Source organism: Gordionus sp. m RMFG-2023, chromosome 5, assembly GCF_954871325.1.
Source record: "Gordionus sp. m RMFG-2023 chromosome 5, tfGorSpeb1-WG-v2, whole genome shotgun sequence".
Lineage (NCBI taxonomy): Eukaryota > Metazoa > Nematomorpha > Gordioida > Chordodea > Parachordodidae > Gordionus > Gordionus sp. m RMFG-2023.
Genome location: NC_088779.1, coordinates 23,967,603 through 23,988,339, shown reverse-complemented (window position 1 = coordinate 23,988,339; position 20,737 = coordinate 23,967,603). Strand labels below are relative to the sequence as shown.

The 20,737-nt window shown below is 28.3% G+C and overlaps 1 protein-coding gene across 1 annotated transcript in view; it reads right to left on the bottom strand.

The window, feature by feature from the left end:
• LOC135930406 (AP-3 complex subunit delta-1-like) overlaps positions 1-20,737 on the bottom strand; it is a 28,786-nt gene that overhangs the window by 1,295 nt on the left and 6,754 nt on the right. The window contains exons 14-31 of the mRNA XM_065467199.1: positions 20,406-20,532; positions 20,081-20,184; positions 19,153-19,474; positions 18,811-18,965; positions 18,433-18,693; positions 17,940-18,015; positions 14,729-14,803; positions 14,131-14,218; positions 9,836-9,969; positions 8,944-9,011; positions 8,783-8,831; positions 5,930-6,166; positions 5,275-5,403; positions 4,978-5,085; positions 4,757-4,819; positions 3,891-4,161; positions 2,403-2,536; positions 512-603 (exon numbers count right to left, since the gene is read on the bottom strand). Of these exons, the coding sequence (XP_065323271.1) occupies positions 512-603; positions 2,403-2,536; positions 3,891-4,161; positions 4,757-4,819; positions 4,978-5,085; positions 5,275-5,403; positions 5,930-6,166; positions 8,783-8,831; positions 8,944-9,011; positions 9,836-9,969; positions 14,131-14,218; positions 14,729-14,803; positions 17,940-18,015; positions 18,433-18,693; positions 18,811-18,965; positions 19,153-19,474; positions 20,081-20,184; positions 20,406-20,532 (2,493 nt within the window). The remainder of the gene's footprint in view (positions 1-511; positions 604-2,402; positions 2,537-3,890; positions 4,162-4,756; positions 4,820-4,977; positions 5,086-5,274; positions 5,404-5,929; positions 6,167-8,782; positions 8,832-8,943; positions 9,012-9,835; positions 9,970-14,130; positions 14,219-14,728; positions 14,804-17,939; positions 18,016-18,432; positions 18,694-18,810; positions 18,966-19,152; positions 19,475-20,080; positions 20,185-20,405; positions 20,533-20,737) is intronic.

Below are 20,737 nucleotides of genomic sequence, written 5' to 3'. Positions count from 1 at the left end.
AATTAATAATAAAAAATTTTTTTTTTTAAAGGTATATATTTATCATAGGGCTTTGACAAATTTAGCGCTAAGGTTCATTGTCCTTATTTAGTGTATTAGTATTTAATTGACAGCTGTCATGTATTCAATCGGATAAGATTCAAACAAAATGTGGGTAAGGGGGGGGGGGGGTGTACAAGGCCAAAAAAACGCGGCTATAAATTGGATTTAAATTTTAAAAATGAGTTATCGAATTTTTCTCGAGCCCTGCAACATATTCGCAATTAAAGTTGAAAATATAATATTTAATAACTCATTAGCGATGGAAACGAAATGGTGTCTATTAGCTAGTATCATATTACTTTTTCTTTGCCTACATTCAGACAGGACCTAAGAACTCACAAGCCTCTTGGTCAATACATAAAACATTTTCGTAAGCATTTTAAATAAGGGACTAAGGTTTAAAGGGAGTGAAAAGGAGGTGGTCATCATAGAAGGTTTTATTGTTATTTAAATAATTATTTTAAAAAACTTTGAAATAGGGCAACTCATAACGAAATCGGACGTCGGAAGATTTAATTTAAAATCTAATTTGTGAGATAAAGATGTTTCCCCATTTACGCTCTATTATAATAAATAAATAAATTGAATATAATATAGTATTTATTAACAGTTCTTAATAAAAAAACATCTTAACTTTGAATAGAGCATTCTATTCAAAAAAGAAACTAGGACATTTTTTCTTATCGTTTTTAGTCTAAAAATCACGGAGAGCTATCTAGAATGTTAAAAAGAAATAAGATGCTTCCCTTATAAATTTTATCGATTCGACTTTCTATTCCATAAATTTTTATCGGGTTTTAATAAAACATTCGCCATGTCAGGAGAGGCGAGCCGATATTTTTCCACACGGAGATTCGATTAGCTTTTTTAAATCTCCTATAATATAAAATTATTAGGCGATGTTTAATTGAAAAGTGATATATAGATTCAATGGACTTTCCAAATCTATATTATAAAAAAATAAGATAATAATTTCTTCTCTATTTTAATAGAAAAAAAAATGATTTGAAACGAAAGCGAGCAAGTTTATTAGATAATTCATGCAAACCCCCTTGATATTAGTGCTAAACAAAGCTACTTTAACATCATACCCCTTGGACGATGATAAATAAATGGAAAATCCTGCCACACTGCAGGAGCCGAGAATAACCATTTATATGTATAACATCATGTTAAAAATAATATATATATAATTTGCCGACACTAATTTACTTGTGTTTATTAGTTTTATTATTATAATTTTCACCCATAAAAACTCCTTATTGATTATTATTTCAATGCCTGTTAGAAGATGAATATTTAAATGTTTCTCTTCATGCCCATAAATAACCAAGATACATACAGTGAGAGAAACAGTTTACATTAATCCGAGCCATCTTAGCGAGTTTTGATTCAAAATTTGGAGTTGGAATGTTTTAATTAGTTAGAATGAAACAACGAAATCGGAATTTATTCTTTTATTTTTTTAAATGTATTTCAGAAATTTTATAATGAATTTCCAATAACCTTTATTCATTTATGGTGACCATTTTTACGACATATAAAACTTTATATAAACTTTACCCAATCTTTCATCATATTCGGAAATAATTTATTCTGACAAAAATCATAAAATCCCCTACATTGGCCGTCATTCAATCATATAACATTTAACTAATATTAGACATCAACAGACATAACATTTTTTCAATATAATCTTTTGAATTTTTTTATTTAATAAATAAGTACCAATAAAGTTTCACCTAAAAATAGATTAAAGCATTCCAACCCAAAATTTTAAATCAATACTCTAAAGATCAGCTAAAGGGGGATGAAATTATCGCTCTATGTCTTTAGCTTTTTATGGACTTGGAGAGGAACATTTATGCACTCGTCTTCATTCTATCATATCGATTACAAATTTTATAAATTAAAAGGAAGAGCAAATTGTTTCGGAAAATACCACTGCATCTTTACGCATCATTAAAACTACCCGTAATATCTTTGCTTATTCGAGGTCGAGATTAGACTAATTCCACAAAATTTATAAAAAAGGGCATGATGAGACTCCTTCAACTAATATTAATAATGATGTAACCTTGGATATATATAACATATAAAGAGCAGTAAATTTTCTATATATAGACTGGAAAGTCCAATAAATTGAGGGATAACATTCTTTCCTTCTAAACACCTACTCAGTCTTTAACACTTTCTCTTTTCCATCTTTAACACTTTCATCTTTTTTTTATATTTATAAAGTTCTGAAAAAGGTTTAATCGAATCTCCATCATCTATTTATTTATAAAGGCTATATATTATGCCATTTTTAAAAAATATGATACATTTGTAAATCAACAAAAAAAACATGTGTTACTCACTATATACGTTATGCACCCTTTCAAGGCTAATTTTGGTGAGACGTTGCTAATAGTCTTCATATCGCCCATCGCGTGACTGTTAAAATCATGACTCGTTTCGGATTCAAATATTCGGTCCAGGTGGGAATATTTATCTAAGTTTTTCATATAAAATTTTAATATAACAAATATAATCTAACATTTCAAAATTTCCATATAACAAATATAACCAAGGAAAAGGAGTAAATATATATTTTTGCAGTCAAGTCCAGGGGCCCGAACCTTTATTTATAACGGTCCAGTATATAAAAATTTATAATGATTACGGTTTTGTTACTTAAGAAAAATTTATAAAGGTTCAGCTCGGTTCAACTAATTGTAAAGGTTCATTACGGTTATAAAAAAATTCAAAATTATTTATATTAAAGCAACACCGTCGTATATTTTAATTATAAATGTTATTTAATTAATTTTTTGTCATCTCTTAAGTTAATATTTTTATTTATAAAATAAATGAAATTAATTTATTCTTATTATAAGCATTTATAAATAATATATAAAATATATAGGAATCATAACTCATTTCTAAATAATATTTTATAATATAAGTGGATTTATTTGTTCGTTGTGACGATAACACAATTTTAACCCCGAAAAGGCTTTTTCCAACAGAATGTTGCGGGAAGCGAAAGTACTGTAAGAGCAAGTTTATATAAATCTAGATATTTCAAATATTTTTGACTCCCAATATATAAAAAGGGATGATTTTTTATCGGTCTATTCAACACTTTCAAATGAATCGATAATATTTCCAATGTTATGTTCTTTTCCTATATTTGAAGAAGCGTATTTAGATTCTGACACACGGGCTAAAAGTTTTTCTAATTCGTCATCTGAATTATATTCTTTGGGTTTAAATGAAAAATAAAAGATATGGCTTTTGAATTGCCACCTAGTTTTATTTAAATGATCTATAGCTGTAGATTTTTCCTCATCTTTCAGCAATATCTGATATCGTGGGCCCATGCATAATGTTGCATAAAATGCATCATTTTTAGTATTAGCTTCTCTTGCCTTGAAGAATGTTGAAAGATGGCGAGAAAAAGGTGTTCGTACCTTGAGGTATTGATAAATTTCAACATATCTTAATCGTAAATACTTAGTAAGCCTGGCAATATATTATTATTATTTCACCGTGATTATCGTAAAAACTTAGTAAGCCTGTGATAATTTAATAAATAAAAATACTATGCGAATATAGTAAAATATGTAATGCTACAAGGAAAAGAATTTAAACGAAAAAAAATGTAGAATTATTTATTTATTTTGGCTGAAACCGGTTTGACCATAAAGGACTCCTTCAAATATCGGTTCAGTTACGGTTGAAATATTTATAAAGGTTTAGCGGTTTATTCAGGTTCATTCCGCGTCCCTGGTCAGATTGAGCTTCGGTCTAAATGTACTACATCTATAAAATAAATAATTTGTCAAAAGTTAATTATTTATAACCTTTGATATCAGATATCTTAAATCCACCATCCCTCACGGCGACTGCGAAAGGTAGTTCGAAGTTCATTTCAAAGGGAGTTGTTTGAGAAGGGGGAAGTGTCGCGGATCCGCTAAGTGTAGAATATGTAGAATCATCGCGACGCACCGAAATTTCGAGGTTTTTGAGTAAGGAACGAGCGGGAGAATGATTAGAAGCGAGAAAACGAACGAGCAATCGGGGAGGTAAAGAAGATAACGAAATCGATTTCAATTCTGGGAAGGTTGAGTAAGTCTATTATTAGATTTATAAAAGGTAATAATTCACCTATTCAAAAAAAAATAGTTGGATAAGTGTATTTAATTAGCCGAGTTCGTTGAGTATTACAGTCTGACTCGGCTAATTAACAACATCACTAGTAAGTAAAACAGTAAAATACACTGATTAATTTATAGTTATTTGGAGATATGCAAGAATTGATTGTGAAGAAAAAGAACATTTTATTATAATATCAAGAGAATATTAGGGTCAAAAAAGACTGCTGTGATCTATCATGAAATTGATTGTCAACATCGTTTAATAGAAGGATTAGGGATCATCGAGTTAGACATTTAGATATTGATATTTTCTTTCCCCAACTAGAGTTGATGAATTATGGCTCGATGCCTTTCCTGACACTCTAGCCTCTATTAAATATATTTAAGCTACCATTAACAGTGCGTAGACGTTGGTAATCTCTAGCCACATAAACTGTGAATGAGGGGTAAAGCAGAAAGGTAGGATTTGGAATTAATTCATTGTATTTTTTAAAAAAATCTGTAACAATAAATGGGGGATTGGTTTGCTGATAAGTGAAGATGAATCAGGATATAAATATTTTTTTAATTACCAATTTTAGATTTTCGTCTTTGATCAAAGATTTGTACCGTGGAATTTCTTTACCAATTTCGAGCTAAATTAAAATTTTAAATTATTAATTATGTATACGATAAATTAATGCGAGAGAAATTTTATCATAATAATAAATAATGTATTTGGTTTATAAAAAGTATATATTTTTTTAAAATCATTATTAAAAATATTGATAATAAATCATTCGCAAGCTGTAACTTTAGATTTTTGTATGTCATTATTATGGTCCCCGTCTAAAATATCGATCATATCATTATTAGCCGAGATCTGATCTTTAAAGTTAGATTTGGATGATTTTTTCTTATGCTTTTTTAAAAAATAAATCATTTAGAGAGAAAAGCATTATAATAATTATATAGAAAAGAAGGATATAAAAGATAATTAAAATAATGTCATATTATTCACCCATGGCTCACTTCTAAAGCCTCGAAGGTTTAATTTCTAGTTATCAAGTTATCAATTCATTTTATAAAGTAAAAACAATGTTTAATTCACCTTTTTATGATGGTTTAATGAAGGAATCATTTCCGTATCGTTGGAAACATTAAGCATGTTCTGATCATCTATATTAGAAGTGTAACGCGTTGGAGATAACCAGAAATCTAAATCTTCCAACCGCTTCTCCTTATTTATTTTTTAATAAAGAAAGTGTTACAACTAATTATCATATATATTAATCTGTTTGTAGTGAGTAAAAGAAGGCATAAGAACTTATATTTAAACGTGCTTGATGTAATTCTAATTAAAGATTTTTAAGCAATATTCTCAACTTTCTTCCAATTATATTTAAAAAAAACACTATAATCCTGGGTGTAGTGTTGTTAACAAGCCCGATTCGGGTCGATTTATGAAGGCCCGATAAAGCCAAAATAATATTAAGTAAGTTCGGAGATTTTCCTCATAAATGGCAACAGGGTTTGGATCTCTATTTGCCAAATCTAAAGGCTAACACAAGATTATTTTGGCTAAAATCTTAATCGGACACTTTATAAAAATAGACCCAAATCGGGCTTTTTAACAACACTACCTGGGTGGGTGGGGGGAGGGGGGAACTTTTGTAAATTTAATTTGCTCTAAATAAACCGCATGCTTTTACTATTTTGTTCAAGTTAATCGCATTCATAAGTTACATTTTAAAATTTTAATATACTTCTTTTAAGGGTACGGTTTTAGTATTATCAACACTGCCATCAAAATCTACCTCCCCGTCGGCATGGTCGTATATTAATAAGAGCTCGTTTGTCTTGGATGGACTATTACCGTCAATTTTCTTTTCCTTCATGACGTCTTTGCTACTTTTCCCCTTCTTTTCCTTGTGTCGTTTTTTGGGAGAGGATTTTTTGGTCGAATCGTTTTTAAGCTGCTGATGTTCAAATTTTTCTGCCGCCTGAGTATAATGATTGATTTATTGTTTTTTTTTTCATAAAACTTTATAATGAAGCATGGTCAACCCTTTAAAACATTCACACATATATTTTAAAGGAGAAACTGTGGGAAATAATTTTTCTAGAACCAAGGAGGATACAAGTGGTGTAAATGTTGATAATGTGTTTACGAAAAAATTAAATATTATGAATAGTGATGAAAATTTGGAGGATCTTCTATTATTAGCAGGAGTAATTTTTTGAGAGTAGTCAACTAGGTATGAACAAATAATATGAAGCGGGTTCTTATTTTTATGAAGGGGGGGGGGGGGCGGGGGTATTAATTTTTTGGATTACATTGATAATTATTTTTAATCAGGCATTTTTTTGTAACAAACAACTTTTGATCTTTTATTTGTGTTCTTGATAATTTACCAATTTTATCAGGTTTATTCTTCACGAAAATATCTTATAAATTATTCGCTGGACCAATTTTTGCAATCCAATCTATAAATCAACATACCTAATTACTTTATTTACCATTATGGATAACTCAATTTTTATTAATAGCCCTATTTATGATCCATCAAATGGTTCAACCATCATTTTATCTTCAATGATATATTCGTTTGGCTAATACTTACAATATTCTTCATATCTCAATTATAATCGCTGCACCCGTATCCAGTAAAGTAGAAATTTCCCTATTTCTTGATGAAAAAATATGTAGTAGATGTAATGTGAGCAATTGGAAAATGTATGATTAAAAATAATTGCAAGATAATTGTAAACGACTAAACACGCCCCCCCCCTGACGCGCATATAAAAAGAAATCGCTTCACATTATTTGTTCATACCAAATTAACTCCTTTCTAACAATTGCTTCTAATAGAAGATCCACCAAAACTTTATCACTATTCATACTATTTAATATCCAACATAAAAATTGGTATTCGACAATTTTTTTCCACGCTCAACATAATAACTTGGAAAAATTCATCTATTGCAATCATTTTCAATTTCACCGTAATCCATCAATCTTATTTCAATATCACATTTTCAAAAGATGGTAAGAGTCTGATTGATTAGATTTTTATGTTGTCGCTAGTAAATTATAAAATATCAAAGCTACAGCCCAGAGACATCAAGTTTCATATTTTAAAATACGATAAAAATAAGTTGATTATTTTTTTATATATTTCGTCTATCAATTTTCTTATTTATTATAAAATTCTATACTTTTCGTTCTATTAACTTAAAGCAATTTTAGAAACACAAGATGATGATAACATAGAACATTTTATATATAATACGTATCCAAAACTTTGAACAAAACCAAGCAAAATTATTTTAGAGTGGAACGAGAAGATTCTCAGTTAATTTTCTTTTTAATAAATATTTAAAGAAAAACAGGTGAAACATATATTCAAAAATAATTTTTGGACACAAATAATAAAGGAGTATACTTTATAAATAAATTTATCAAATTTTGACCAATTCTTATTATCATCCTCAATTTTAAAATAAATTTGAAGAAAAAAAATCTTCTTCATCATTAGAAGGAATAATGATTTAAAATCAAGCTGTGAACCCAAATTAGGGTTCAAATTTCAAACTCTATTTAATAGAAATTTTGATAAAGGGAACATAATTGGAGCCGATTTTCTGAAATGGGTCTGAACCACCCCGGATCTATATTACCCTGGGTTCGATGGGTTGCCTATATCGATCTCCTGTTTGGTATGTGATCTCAAAATGTCTAATTCAACAATTTTTAATTTCTGAACTCTAATTTGAGCTCACAGACCTGTTTTAAATAATACATTCTTACAAAATGATTCGTTTACTTATTATTGCTATCTGCAGTATTTGTCGAGGGATCCGAAGATCCTCGAAAAATACTGCAATTTTTTTTTACAAATAAAGCAAAACATTTTTTAAAAAAAGAAACATTAATATTAAATATATTTAAATGGCAAATATAACTAGATAGTAATTCTCTTCCAAAGATTTTAGATCATTAGGAAACACCAAAAAAAGCGAGCGCATTCATAGATTTAGTCGGAGGACCTTTTAAAAATCATATGTGACTAATATTAAAAGATTCCTTTTCTAAAAGGTTAAAAATTAAACCCATAAATTTGACCACTTAAGAAAATATAACAATATTCATATTAATGTAAAAAATGGATAACATAATCAGGTAATCACTTGTATGGCAAATATGTATTAATGAAGCTATTTCTAAGCCTAATTCCATTTCCAGCATAAGGAGATTTTTTCCAAATTCAAAAAAGGAGCTCAATAAATACCGGAAATATATCCCGAAGTGTGTAGAAGGGCTATCCACAAAAAAATTAAGATATAACTAAAGGAAAAACAATACATGTATACTGCCTGATTTCGAATTTGCCTATAACTATTTGCCAAAGAAGTATGCTAAATATCTAATTGAGCAAAATGGGAAGCATAAATCTAGAAAAGCCGATTCTTTAGCATTCCTAAAATAATAAAAACATTGATTCAATTGGCTAGTTTGGGCAGAGAATCAATATAACGTAATATATTATAAACGATTTTTATTAATAACCCTCATTTGATAAAATATAAAGGTTTATAAAAAAATATCACTAAAATACCTGATTTAAAATCTTTTCGGAAACGCTGCTATTCTTAGCTTCTTTATGGCTATTTTTATTAATAAAAAAAATAAAATAACAGTTATGCTTTTATTTAGTTTTGTTAAACGGATCAATTTAACCATTTTACAAATAAAACAATATAGAAACGTTAAAATTACGCTTTCTTCTTGCGATTTATGTATTTATTCTCGCGGTCTTCGGATGAGTGAGGTGATGATAGGGCATTCTGTGGAATAAAATTAATTATTTATATGGCAGTTAAGTCGCATTCATATAGTAAGACCCGATTTAACGACTGTAAAATCATTCAGAACTGTTGAAAGCGTCCAATGTACGGCGTTAAAAATCACTTTTAAAAAGTAAGGCTTTTATAGGCTACTGCTATTTATTTTAAAGTGGCGCGTTAATCACGCTACATTTTATTTTTATTTTACGATAATTCCATTTTAATAATTGTTTCTAAATTATCCATCCTCCCTAAAGTCTAGAGCTTGTGTTTTGTTAATCACGAGTACTCTAAGCTTTACTTCTGTAAAATATCATTTTTAGAATTCATAACATCTCAAACATGGGGGTATAGAACAGGATGGAAAATTTAATTTACTGCATAAATTATAAGCATAATTTTTTTTAATGGCTCATTTATAAGTATTCATTTATCTAGTTTTGTTAAACGACTCGATATGAGCCGATTTTCAAAAAGGATCAACTCAATATTTTCTTCAGAATGCATGCCTGAAGATTTTGCTCAGATATTAGGACAAAAGCCATGTACAATTATTAGCGAAATTCTCGAGGCGTAGGCAATATTTTTCTGGATAAAATATTGATATTCAACTAAGTGCAAGATTTTTTTTAAAAAAAACTATTTTTGTGATTTTGGGAAATTTGATTAATCTTGCTTGCAATTCTAAAAAAAATTGGAAGGTTATTTATATTAAAGAGCTTACGAAACCCTGTGGTTTAGAGTAATACTTTACAGGTTTGATAATTATACTTTTTAACGAGGTATGCGATTTAAAAATTTGTATAAATTCAATTTTTTAAAACCTCAGGTAATTCGTAATCCAAAATTTCAACTTTGTGAGTGTCAGTGCCGTTATAATCCGCTTTTTGGATTTTCTGTCCATCAAAATTACCGTGAGATTTATTCGTGATCGATAACTTTCGGAGATTAAGGATAGCTTAAATTATTTGATATTAAAATAGTGTCAATAATAAATGTGGATGAAGGGATATTTGTGTCAGGAAACCCGGAAATGTGTCATAAATGGTCATGTTTGAAGACTGGTCACCACCCTCTAATTTTTTACTATTGAACCAATTTCCCTCAAAATTGGTCAAAATGTGTATATTTATGATATGTTCCTTACCTAAGTTCATTTATTGAAAAGAGAAATCTATTAAAAAAATATTCTAAATAAAATCTTTTTAGTACCTCTTTATAGAAAAATCACGTTACATTTTTGTTTGGCGAAAAAATTAAATTAGATTACTGATATTTATATAAATATTATCCTTCGGCATTTAGCATTATTCAAACAAAAAATTAGAATTTATAAGTTTTATTTAATGGAAATATTAAGATGCTGAATAATACACAGAATTGTCTGGCCAAGAATTGACTTCCACAATTCATACATTACTGAAATGAAAAGCTCGCGCAAAACAATATTTGGTGCAAAATCAAGTGATGATATAATCATTAATAGAAGATCAACATTATCAATAGCTACTAAATTTAATATTCCTAGAACAACCTTAAGAAGAACAATAAATAAATACAAAGAGACTTTGTAATATCCTCATATCAAATAGATTAATATTCACCAAAGCTCATGAGAACATTTTAAAAGATTATATAATTCAAGCATTTAAGATCCTGGTAAAATTATTGCAGAGAAGGGCATGAAACAGGAAGGATTTTTAACCTGTGAAAGAGAATCCTTAGTGATCATTACCATAGCTATAAATGCAATTGGAAATAGCATTCCTTTAACAATGTGAGGATTGAAGCCTCGAGCTTTAGCCAAACTTGTTGCTTCAGGAGTTCTCGGGGATAATGTTGGATGTCTATCTTTGAACCAATCCATGCCAGCCATTCCATCACGGATCCAACATTCAGGAAACTTTTAATATATAATTAAATTCTATGCCAAAACCCATGAGTGATTTGCTAGCTTGAATTATATAATCTTTTAAAATGTCCTCCTGAGCTTTGTTGAATATTAACTTATTTGATTTATTCATTGATCTTCTTAAGGTTGTTCTAGGAATATTAAATTTAGTAGCTATTGATAATGATGATCTTTTATTAATGATTATATCATCAATTGCCAGTTTAATTTGTTCATCACTTGATTTTGCACTAAATATTGTTTTGCGCGAGCTTTTCATTTTGTATAATAAACACAGGTAGTTGATTACGAAATACGATAGTATTACCCTCCAAATCTGACTCCATTTTTATTATTTCACCACGTGATACAAACAATAGAGTAACATTAGGGTTCTCTCGTTTCTATCAACCAAGAAGAAATATAAATAAGAGAATCCTTGAGAGAAAAAATGCAACATTAATAGGGTCGAGTAACCAGTATGCCCCTGATGTATAGTAGTTTATATCATTATTTAATTAAAACAAAGTAAATTTACCATATAATTCTCTATATCCATATCATTTAATGGCAAATAGGAAAGCCCACGGAAATAAAATACCAAAAAAACTGTCGCAGAAAAAATTAGAATATAAAACTCAAAAAAATTCCCGAGGATAAAAAAAAAGATGAGATAAAATTGCAGAAAAGAAATCTGCAGGAATAAAAGTCTTCAGAAAATAAACCTGCATATATTTAATAAACACTAAATATTAATAGGTTTGATAATATTAGAGCAGTGTTGAACCCAGTTTAGGACATTTTACAAATATAAGGTAATTTAATATGGGATTTTAAACATATATACATAAATTATCAGAAGATTAATTATTTATGAAACATTTAATCAGAATATAATGCCTATCCTATATGTTGGGATGTATAGCGAATAGATTATGAAATTTTGACAATTTAAATAATTTTTATTAAATAAATCTTTTATAAACCCATTTTTTATACTAAAATAAATTCATGAAAATATAAATATTGAAACCATTTTATTATAAGATTTCACGGTATATATAGACCGAAAATAAATTGAGAACAAAAAAATCCATTCTTTAAAATGTAAAAAAAAATTTTTTAAACCTACTTGAATGGTTTAACTGCGTCAAAAACTCAGACAAAATCTAGTTAACTCCCTATCGCCTTAAAATTTTATTGATATGGTCTCATTTGACTTCCATTATGGTAAGGATTACTAAGCGCCCCATCCCATAAGATGATCCGCCATTTCAGGCTTATAAAGAGGGAAAGAATAATGAGTGAGGGAGGCGCTTTATCAAAATATTTAATTAATTTTATTTCTAAACTGAAGGTTATGTATCAATGATACCTTTTGATATATGATATTAACTAATCCATTTTTAAAAAAACAAACAATATCAATTCTTAGTTTTCATTGAACAAGTAAATTCTTCAATATTATTGGCTCATGATAGTTTTGATAAATGGAAAATAATTTCAGGAAAAGTATGTTTTATATAAATTATTATGAGTATATAAAACCTTTTGTCTTAAAGAAAAAGTATATTTTTGGGAATTTATAATGGAGATGGAGACATAGCAGGATTTATAATCATTATTTTATAGTTAATTTTATGATTGGGAAAAAATAAATATATTTTCATAGTATCTATTTAGTATAAGTACTTAAAATTTTCACTGAGATTTAAATAATTTTTTTATATTTTTATAAAAAAATGTATTCTGTAAAGTGGTTTTAATAACATTCCCAATTGGTGCTTCCTCTAAAGATGCATTTATAGAATTGTCATAATACTATAACCATTATCCAAGTCATTTTAAGCTAGTATTTTGTCAAACATCTTACCTTCATATCATATATATGAAATAAATTCCTTGTACTTATAATTACTTATGTATTGTGCTGTAAAGTAACGTAAAGTTTTTGAGGAAAAGGAACGTCATTCATTATTTGTTTCAAAAGGTAATAAGTAACGCGATTTTTTTAACGGTAATGCTAAAAGTTACTTTAAATTTTTTTTAAAAAATATGGGAAAATAATATTTTATTTTAATATATATATATTATTTAACATTTTTAAAATAATTTAAGCCGAATTATTAATTCATATCAACCATCAAAGTTTTTCAAATTTATTTTATTTATTACATTTTTGTTGTTAAATTTTATAGTCAAGATTGCTAATCTAATTAATATTGAATCAATCAAGTTATGTTAATTTATATTATTTAATATCATTTACTTATTTCTTCAGATGAAATCTCTGCCCTAGCCCAAGTATGATATATTTTTTACACCAATAAAAAAAATCTAAGGGCATTTAGTCTACACTTAGCAGAAATTCAAATATTTCAAGCCCGATGTCCAGCTGATCAAATCTAAAAAAGAACATATGATGGTAAAAATATGAATTCAGATTAAATTCTGATAAAGATAAAAAAAATTGATGAGGAACTGAATGAAGATTCTTGTGAAGACAATCGAAAAAGTTTTTGGGAAATTAAATAAAATTTTATTAAATATAATATATTCCCATCCTCTGGCTTAGCACAGCGAAAGCTGTGTTGAACACTAAACCGCTCTTGTTTATCTGATCAAAATGAAAATCAATTGTTAAAAATAAAGAAAAAGTTATTACAAAATATTATTTTTGTATAATATTATTTTTTATTATCAATAGGGAAAAAAATTTATATATAATATTTAGAATTCTTTAAGTAACGAGTAATGCGTCACTTTCTACTTATTATCAACGATATCTAAAGATCGTTGGATCAACGTAGACTAAATATTTTATATAATATAAAAATCTTGGGATTTTAACGAAAGTGGATTATTTGGTTATTCCTGAGCCATAATTATGATTAAAGGTAAGATAATTAAATATAAAAAATTGCTCAAAAAAACAGAAGCAAATGTATCAGTGATTCAAACAAAAAAGTAAATTTATTATTTCCTTCTAAATAGAAATATTATCTCAATTATATTCCTGACAAAATTCTTAATGAAAAGGCGGCAATCACGACAAATCGTAACACATTTCCGTTACTAATAAAATAAGTAATAAATTGGAGCCTTGCATTTAAATTTTTGTCCAACCCTCGACTTTTAGAAGAATTCTGGTCAAATCTTACCTATAATCATTCCTATGTAATTAAGGGAAAAGCTTGCTAAATGATTAAAATAAATATTTTATCTTACGGTCTTCATTTTCATCTCCTATGTAATCAAGCCCATTTAACACATCGTAAGCATCGTGTATATCGGTATGATTATCCACTATCTTTAGCTAAAGGGTGTAAAAAAATTTTTTAAAATATTTTTATAATATTGATTGCTCTATCATTTATGGGTTGTTTGTTCATATATATTTCATCATATTAAAAAATGCATATAGTATCCCAGTGATAATTTTTCCCGCTTATGTTCTGGTCTCGATTCCTAAAATTTTGAAAATTGAGTCTATTCTTAAATTTGGCGCTTTTGGCGTGTTAAATTTTTGACTCATTAAAAAAGTCATAAATAGATTATAACTAGAGTTGTTAAACGTCTCTATTTAGCCGATTTTAGATTAAGATTTTAGTCAAAATAATATTACGCGAGCCTCAATATTTCGTAAATGGGTATCCAAACCTTTCTGCCATCTATGAGCAAAATCTCCAGGCTTGGGCAATACTTTTTGGCTTTTTTAAAAATCGAGCCGTTTAACAACACTAGTTATAATAACAGTACATTCATTTAATATATCAATTAACATTTATTTTGCTTTATTAATTAGTCAATAAAAAAATACATATACTTTATCATTAGAAATCGGTTTGCTTTTTAAATAGTGAGGATTGTTGGCTTGTTCCTCCAGTCTTGCTTTTCTTACCTTAAAATAAATATACATTTTTCCATATCTAAGAATAAAAAGCCAAACCAGCCTTAAAATAATTTTTAAACATTATGCAGGCAAATTGGTTAAAAAATTTGGTACAAAAGAAAAAAAATTAATAAAAAATTCAAAAAAAAATAAAACTTGATATTAATGCTCCAGAAATTTTTATCAAATCAGCTGCAAATTCCTTACCAACTAAACAAAAATATCCAGACTGGATTTCACCAGAATCAAAAAATCTTATCGCTAATCTCATTGGAAATGGGCATTATACGAAAAACAAAACAAATTATATATTTTACAATATAAGTCATAAATTAAGATCTGATAAAAGAATTTTTTTTGAAAAAAGAGCTAGTGAAATACAGAATTTATTTAATGTTAATAATTCTCATAAAGCCTTCAATCTTCTAAAACCTTTTACAACATTTAAAAAAGAACTCATCCCAAAAATCATTTACAATGATCAAATCATTACAAATACACATGATCAAATGAACCTATTGACATCTTACTATATGAACATGTTTAGCATAAACGAACCCTCTCTCTTACTAAATGATACTACAAATATTCAATCAATACCTTCTACTTCTAATATTCTCCCTTTATACAACCTATTACCTTCCACCTCTCAACTTATATCACCAAATATCATTACCTTAAATACATTACCTTCTACCTCATATCTCCCTTCTTCTTACCCTCATTTATCTCCAATCCTTCAACTTACACATCTCCCTAACCTAGACACAAATAGATTGCTGCCTCCAACTAAAAGGGAAATAATTAATATTACAAATAAACTAAAAAATCATAAAGCATGTGGTCATGACGGTATCTATCGTGAATTTCTAAAAATAGATGCTCCACTTTCTGTTGAAATTCTTCTCCCAATTATGACGAAAGTTTGGTATGAAGGTACTTTTCTGTCAGATTGGCTCTCAGCTATTTTATTCAATTTCTCTAAAAAAAACCAAAATTTCTTAAAGACTGGAGAAGTATATCACTAAACTCTGTGATATACAAAGTTTTTACCCATATCATTTTATAGATTAAAACCTATTATCGAACCATATTACCTAGACTCAATAGTTTTTTTTAGAAAAGGTCATAATGCCCTTTAAGCTATTATAGCCCTAAAAATTCGAATCGAAAGAGCCAAAATTAAGAAAAATCAATTTTTTATTGCTACCTTAGACTTTAAAAGAGCATTTGACTCTATAATTCATTCGAAATTATGGGCTGCTTTAGAGATAATAAGAATTCCTTCTCATTTATTAAAATTTTTAAAAAATTTATACCAAAATTATTTTTAATTATTCACACCAATCTCAAATCTCAAAAAATACCAGTCAATATAGGACCAAAACAAGGTTGTGTTTTATCCCCATCACTCTTTAACTTCATTATAAACTTTATTATTAAAAATGTTAAAACCTCTTATACTGAAATATTATAAATTGAAGATATAAACATTTTAGCCTTTGCAGATGATATATGTTTAACTGCAACTTCTATGCCCAAACAACATTTGGTTAACATTTTTATCATCGAAGCAAGATCTTTTGGCTTACATCCAAGTGTCAAAAAAACTAAAGTACTAACATCTATTTCTACATCCACCCATGATAAATTAATAATTTCGATATTAATGAAGTACTACATGAGATATTTAGGAGTTATCCTCGATAATAAAGGCCAAACAAGATTAGATATAATAGACAAAATAAACAAAGCTAAATTCAAATATCGCTCTCTTATGAAAATTTGGTCCTTGAATCAATTATTCATTCCTTTAAAAATCCGATTATTTAAAATTCTAATACTTTCCTCACTTTTCTATGGAATAGAAACATGGTCTATGCCTTTCTTATAATATGAAGATACAATCTTTTATCAACAAATGCTTAAGATATACAACCAAAACCTTTCATCCATTTAACACTTCTAACAGAATCCTCTCGGCTAGATGTGGTCTTCCAGTGTACAAACTAATAGAATATAGAAAAATTGAATTAATGGGTCATATCTTCAGACAAGCTCCAAATAATAATCTATAAAGCACTAGACAAAGTTTTCCCTGAAAAATTTTTCATAAAACCATTCCTATCCTATAAAAATAGCTGGTTTAGTAAAATTACTAAATCCCTAATAGATATGGATATCTCCTGAGATTTTATTAAATGGGCTGTATTAACAGATGTCTGTTCAAGAAAATTATGAAGCTAATCTATGACCCCCTAACGAATGACTGTTGATGGTAAAGGTAATTGATTATTTAAATTATATTTTATATTATCTTATATTTCTTTAATTTATAAATCTTAATATAAATTATTGCTTGACCCTTAAATCTAATTATTATCATTAAACAATTAAAAACATCTAATACTTATATAATAAATTTTAAAAAAAAACAATTATATGAATTTAATATTTACAAATAAAATTGATTAAATAAAATAATTAAGTTTTATTTGGAAAAGAAGGACCTTTTTTTATTCTTATATTCTTTTCTTCCTTTGCTATATTCATTACTAACATATATAAATGGCTTGGGTGCAGTTCCACCCTCATATACTTCATACATGGGTTACAAGGTTTGTTGGTATCCTTGAGTAAAAAAATCGGCATAATTATATGGAGGATGGGCCTTCATATAATTCACGCACACTCACCTTTAGGCAGGTCTATGACCAACGTGCTAATAAAGATTATGATATCAAAAAAGATGCCAGCCTTCTTATTTTGAACTCCTTTAGATTGAGCCCCCCCCCCTCATTTTGAAACCCTATTTATAATGCACAATCAAAATATTCGCCATTGAGTACCTAATATTATAAAAGGTTTCATTTTAATTTACCGTAACCCTTAAATACTATTTATAATCCCACTTTTAACTTCTAAAATATTGTTTCTTGATTTATTCATAAAGGGCAAACATAGACCATATACGCCGATACCTTTATTGACGGCGGGAATTAATTATTATTTAATTGTGCTAAAAGTTGGTAAAATATAGGAAAAGAAAGTTCTCAAGAGGCGTGAGTCGGTAGCGTATAAGGTTTAGGCATTCATAATTTAAATTTGAAAAAAATATATACAGTATATTTATCAAATAAAAAACTTTGGCCATTTCTTTGTGATTAGCTTCCTTGTCATCCATTTTCGAATGCTTTTCATTGGGCAATTTTTTCCTCTTCCTTTGTAGTAATCCACAAGTGAGTTTTAAAAATAAATAAGATTAAAATTAATTTAAGAATTTAATAAAATTTATTTTTTGGGAAAAAAATGAAAATAAAATCTCATTTGGAGTAAAACACAAGAATTGCATAATTAATCATCGACTAGATTATAAGGTTATATTATTATAAACTAGTCAATCGTAGGAGTAAATTAAGATAACCCCTATGCCATCTGGCTAGAATGATTAAGAACATTAAATTCTTTATTGGTAGAGATAAGGGATGACCCCAACTCATTCTCTCTATAATAATAAAAAAGAACGAAATAATATACTTTGATTCAAGAAAATTAGGTAAATAATAAAGAAAACTTACAATAATTCAAAGTATTACCACTAGATAAATGCGGATTATATCAAATTAATTTTTTTAAACTTGATTTTAGTCTTGGGCATATCGGTAGAAAGAGCGCCATCTGCTACGCTAATATCATTGACGTTGCTTTCGTCGTTAGAACTCTCGGAACGGGAAGAAGTCGAAAAATTGGAGAAAGAATAGGCCTTATCATCGCTGACCTTGGGCATTATCCCGACGGCAAATATATCGAGATTCTTATAAGCATTCCAATTGCCGTCGCCAGACTTTTTCGATAAGATGGTTTGAAAGTCGGGATTAATAGGGGCCTCCAAGTCCAGTCTTAACAAATTAAGGTTATTTATTATAGATGGCATGGTGTGGAAATAGAAATCGATTTAACGCGATTTAAATAAAATGATTTTTCTATTTCAACAAAATAAAAATTTCCTAAATTACCCTTCTGGAATAGGAACTTTCTTTTGAGCCTTGAGAGCCACCGGGTTCATATCACCTTTAAATAAATTTGAAATTAAGTCACCGTCCGATAATCTAACGTTTTTATCTTCCACACATCGTTGGATGTATTGTAATATGCGCATAAAGGAAAGAGCCTTAAAAAAAGAGTAATAATGTTTTTATTTAAGATATCAATTTAAACTCAACCAGGGGTAAGGTTAATCGTTTCCTTTGGGGTTCCATCTAAGTCGCTTACATTATTTATTTATTTTTAAACTCAAAAAAATTAGTTTTGGCATGGCGTTAAACCCTTATAAAACGGGGAGGATTTATTTAAGTTACTCTCTCTTGGACTTCTACGCTATTGCTTTGGGAAAAATGTTCTAATTTTTTCGCGGCGTCTCGGCCAAAGCTCGACAAAACCGACCACCTTGGTTCGTCATTATCTTTACCGTTGAGGTCGGTCATAAAATCGTTATTGGATGATTCCAGATTTTGGTACTCCCCTTTTTGGAGGGGGTTAATATTTTCCAGCGTGGATTTAAAAATCCTACCATAAACTTTGATAGCGTTTAGCAAAAAAACAGCTTGGACGGGATGAGTGAGCAAAAGAACCCTCGGGTCTATCATGTTTTTGAGGGCTAATTCAGGGTTTTCGATATATCTATAATACATATAATATTAATTTTTTTTTAAAAAATGTATAATTTATTGAATAATTTTTTTAATAAATCTTTTGATTCGGGTAAATGATGCAAGTCATTTAAATAATATTGTTTTTTTTTAAATACACTGTAACTAAAGCATTGTAAAATGGGGGAGGGGGGGGGGGGGTCTGAGGAGCATTAATTATAAACGTTCATTGTTAATTTTAATAATAGTTACAGTTATTTATATCAAAAGGTAAGGACGAATTTATAGTTAACGCGTTTGTTCAAGTGGTGCGGTATTTAACGCCGCGTTATTTATAAAATCAAGCTAATAATTTATAAATATAGAGTGAAATGATGAAAACGCTAAGATAAAATTTAAAAAATATGTGTTGCGAGGTATATTTCAAAAATTATTAATGCTGTGAAGAATCACAAAACACGTTTACTATAGACTCGTCGTAACGTAATATAATATTATGGGACCCGAAATGGAAACTCTAATTGGAGATGGTTATATATGGGAACATTAAAAGCGGAAAACGGAAGAAAAATTGCATTAAATAAAAGTTTCATGGATCAAAACAATTTTAAAATGATATATTTAAATGAAATTTTACTGAGAATATTCTCCGCAAATGTAAGCCACGACATATAATAATTCGGACATTCTTTTATGCGTTCCTTTGTTAGAAAAGAGATGAGAATTGTCCAATAACTTTTCCTTTTGTTAATTTTAAACAAATAAACAAAAACATTACAAAAAATTTCAATAATTAATGAAATTTGAATAATATCGTCTGCTTTTTTTAAGTAAATTTATTTATTTTTGTCATTTCCATCTTTTTTACTAAGCACTGCTATAATTCTTCGCTGATAAAATATTAGCATTCTCTTTTCAAAACGCAATAGAAACTTTGTTAAAAACTTTTTTTAAGTTTTTACCATTTGATTGACAGAAAATTTTCTAAGAGATGGCACTCTAATAGTGACGTCAAGCAATTGTGAGGCGATTAGATCGATGTTTTTGGGAGTATCCAATTTACTAAACTCTATTAAAACGTTGAGGTACCTTTTATTAGTAATTATTGATTTTTTTAAAAAAAATAAATCAATCTTCCATGAATCGAAGTTATGATCAGGTTTAAACAGTGATGTAAAGTAAATTAATGTCATTAATTGGAATGAGGGGGGGGCAATTTTGAGTATATTAACAAATTTGCTCAAAAGTATTCCCTTATCTTTTTTTTATTTACTTTCTTTCCTTGATATTTAAA